Consider the following 3973-nt stretch of genomic DNA (forward strand, 5'->3'; position numbering starts at 1 on the left):
AAACCCGACTTTAAGACCCAATCTTCGACCCAACTCTGACGACAGCTTGTGTCACGTGATTGACAGCTGCGAGATCTTAGGCTCGACTTAAGGAGTTAGGCCCAATGAAAATAAAACCGACCTTGGTTGGTTTTAGTGAAGAATAAGGCTCAATGTTGGGTCTTATTCTCATCAAAACCCGGAATGCGCCAATTCCAACTATGAAAATCCGCCAACTACAACATTTAACCGGTTTAATGAACTAAACTCTGTTAAAAATTAGATGCAACTTAAATCCGAAAGCCCGAGCCGTAAATAAGGCTCAACGACAGCTTAGACCCGAGTCGTATTTTATTGAATTTTTTAAATCACCGACTCAGTTCCTGTAAAATACATTGTATATCGTCTTTGATCTTTGCGGCATTTTTTCGTAAGCAATTTATACAGTGAAACCCTTAATAACGAATACATCGGAAGAATTCATCAAATGTCGTATTCTTCACTTTCTGATAATGAAATGTTTTAGATATTTAGTTTTTTAATTAAATGATTATATGGAACTCTTTAAAACTGTTCCCGCATATTCATGGCTATTCATTTATTTTTGCAAATACTGAAATTTACGTAATATAGTATAAAACTCATTGAAAAGTTGTCAAGACGACATTTGATAAATTCTTCCGATGTATTCGTTATTAAAAGTTTCACTGTAACAAAAACGTTTCAGCATTTTCTTGGCATCGATGATATCGTTTTTTCTTAATCTGCAAACTGATTTTAATATTTTTTTTACAAATTTTGTTCAAATTGTTTATAAAAAAAAAATCTTATCTGTTAATGTTTATTTTGCGTTTTATTTAGATTTAAACTCAAGTTTATCTTGTAAGTTTATGTATGCACATTGCAGAATATAAAGAATTTGCATATTTTATATTTTTAGATCAAGAGGGACTAGAGAACAGGACATGGGAGGAGGCTTTCAGGCCTCAGAAGGTAACATTTTCATATACAGGGTAGGCTGTCCCAAGAAACATGACAGTAGAAAGACGAATTGAAGGTCGTCTTTAATCTTTTAAATCATTTGAGACATTTCTTTGTAAACATGAAAAACAACCCTTATCTTCAACATGGTGTTTTAATCAATATGGGTAATTGTTGTTAATCAAATTCGATGATAATTTTACAGAAAAATCTACCACATTAATTATTAAAATTTTAAAGGAATTTAATCTTTTTGGACAGTGGTGGTGTTGTATATTATTCGGTTTTGGGCCTTTATTTACCTTCCAAAAAATGCAAAGAAGATTTTAGGTTTTCTCACAATGCATATCTCTTTGTTTGTGTCCAACTACAGGGTTTCCCATGAAACATGACAGTTGGTTAATAGTTTAAAATGTCTTCTTCCATAATTAGTTAAGTAGTTTGAAGAATGGTGAAGCATAACAGCTGTCATAAACTATTAAAACAATATCAATTGCATGCGCTATTGCTATATGTATTCATTTATGTGAGATTGGCTTTACTCTAATTTCTTATTTATACTTGCAGGCAATACTTTAGAAGTTAGAAATTAATAAGGAAATAATCTCTGTTTTGGTGTTTGTTTGTTTTTATGTTCGAAATCATTTTTTTAACCCCTTTGCCGCGATTGGGAAATTCAGTAGAACCACGGAAATCACGGGTTTAAAAATGATCACAGGTCTACTTAAATTTTAAATAAACTTTTATATTAAGAAAATAAAAAGTATTTTAAACAATATTTTAGGCAAACAGTCGCATATTGCTTTTCAACTTTATCTCATTATTCCATTATTTTAACTTATTTGAATGCTTGAATGTCGTCTTTGTTTCAATCCTTATTTTTTAGGCCCAAACCTGAATTGTGACGCTTTAATAATATCATTTCTGTTTGCAGTTGGTGGTAAACAGTGTTTCCTTAAATCAATGGTTGAACATGTGGGCCTATCTTTGCAACAGGTTCAGTAATCAGTTAACATTACATGCTATACACCGCGAACATTTCATGGTCATTAGACTATTCAAAATAAAAACTTAAGAGCCTAACAGTTGTCTCCTGTCCAAGGTTGTTTATTAGGGTAAGATACTTTGATTGCGCTCTAATCTACGGGAAATGTCGTCTTTCTGAAACTAACTAAGTGACACGTTATTGTTGAGACGGGGGGGGGGAGGATTTTCTCCGTTTTTTAAGCTGAAAAGCATTTAAAATCCTTCCCCCACTCTCACCAACAAAAATCTTGCTCCTATCACACAGCACATTATTGTTGGAGGGTTCTCAATCGTTTTAGATCTTTTTTAGAAACAATTCAATAAAACTTTCAAGATTTAAAGACTTTTATTAAACTTTGCAATAAGTTTTTTCCTAAAATAATAACAAATGGAAAAACGATTCTTACAACACATTCGATTTTGGATCGTTTTCAGTCGTTTTGTGCACATATCTTCTGTCAGGGACCAAAATTGACATACAGGGTGTCCCACGAAACTGCATGATAGTTGGTAAATAGTCTAGAATGTCTTCTTCCAAAATTTTTTAATTTGTTTAATCGAAAACACATTAATAAAAATAGTATACAGGATATAATAGTAAAATTAATTTCTTATACACTTTATGGAAGACGACATTCAAAACTATTAACCAACTGTCATGTTTAGAATAAAGAAACTTAGAAAATATTTGTAACTCTGACACTATGGCAAATTTTGATCCTGAAAGGATATGTAGACAAAAAACATAACTATATGGGTCTCACTCTTAATGCAAATTACTCCATTAATAAACAACTTCAAGGTTGGGATGAGAACAGTGAAGAGTTTAAAGCTGTAGTTGATCATAACAATGTTTTCCTCGAGTGTCTCCTGGATCAAGTTAAGGTTGAACTCGAGCAAAGTAAGATTTTATTTTAAATTGTTTAAAGAGTTTTTAAATTATAAATAAACCTGATACAATGTGTCTCAAAATTCATGGGAATGAAATGGACTGTAATTTCACGTGGTCTTCCAGTGTAAGAGTGGCATGTCTGATTCACAATGGTACTTTAATCTGATATCTTTTTTTAGAAACTGATTGTTTTCATTTGTGGGTTTTCTAAAAAATTGACTTGCGAATTTCTTGCTCCACAATCATCATTCGATAAATTGTTAAAATCAAACTCTTCCATATTAAAGATAAGATTAATGTTTTCAATTGGCATACCCCTTTTTTAATGGAGGGTTAATATTCATAATAAATTATTACTACAGAGCCCGCGATTTAAAAGCTTCTGCTCGAGCCGTAATTCCTTAAACCCGACTTTAAGACCCAATCTTTAACCCAACTCTGACGACAGCTTGTGTCACGTGATTGACAGCTGCGAGATCTTAGGCTCGACTTAACGAGTTAGGCCCAATGAAAATAAAACCGACCTTTGTTGGTTTTAGTGAAGAATAAGGCTCAATGTTGGGTCTTATTCTCATCAAAACCCGGAATGCGCCAATTCCAGCTATGAAAATCCGCCAACTACAACATTTAACCGGTTTAATGAACTAAACTCTGTTAAAAATTAGATGCAACTTAAATCCGAAAGCCCGAGCCGTAAATAAGGCTCAACGACAGCTTAGACCCGAGTCGTATTTTATTGAATTTTTTAAATCACCGACTCAGTTCCTGTAAAATACATTGTATATCGTCTTTGATCTTTGCGGCATTTTTTCGTAAGCAATTTATACAGTGAAACCCTTAATAACGAATACATCGGAAGAATTCATCAAATGTCGTATTCTTCACTTTCTGATAATGAAATGTTTTAGATATTTAGTTTTTTAATTAAATGATTATATGGAACTCTTTAAAACTGTTCCCGCATATTCATGGCTATTTATTTATTTTCGCAAATACTGAAATTTACGTAATATAGTATAAAACTCATTGAAAAATTGTCAAGACGACATTTGATAAATTCTTCCGATGTATTCGTTATTAAGGGTTTCACTGTAT

The 3973-nt window shown here is 32.4% G+C and overlaps 1 protein-coding gene across 1 annotated transcript in view; it reads left to right on the top strand.

The window, feature by feature from the left end:
* The first annotated feature begins 919 nt into the window (after positions 1 to 919).
* The window catches only part of LOC111697917 (uncharacterized), a 7309-nt gene continuing 4255 nt past the window's right edge, over positions 920 to 3973 (top strand). The window contains exons 1-2 of the mRNA XM_023468066.1: positions 920 to 972; positions 1895 to 1956. Coding sequence (XP_023323834.1) covers positions 1934 to 1956 — 23 coding nt within the window. The 5' untranslated portion in view covers positions 920 to 972; positions 1895 to 1933. The remainder of the gene's footprint in view (positions 973 to 1894; positions 1957 to 3973) is intronic.

The sequence above is a fragment of the Eurytemora carolleeae genome, unplaced genomic scaffold, assembly GCF_000591075.1.
Source record: "Eurytemora carolleeae unplaced genomic scaffold, Eaff_2.0 scaffold236, whole genome shotgun sequence".
Taxonomy (NCBI): Eukaryota; Metazoa; Arthropoda; class Copepoda; order Calanoida; family Temoridae; genus Eurytemora; species Eurytemora carolleeae.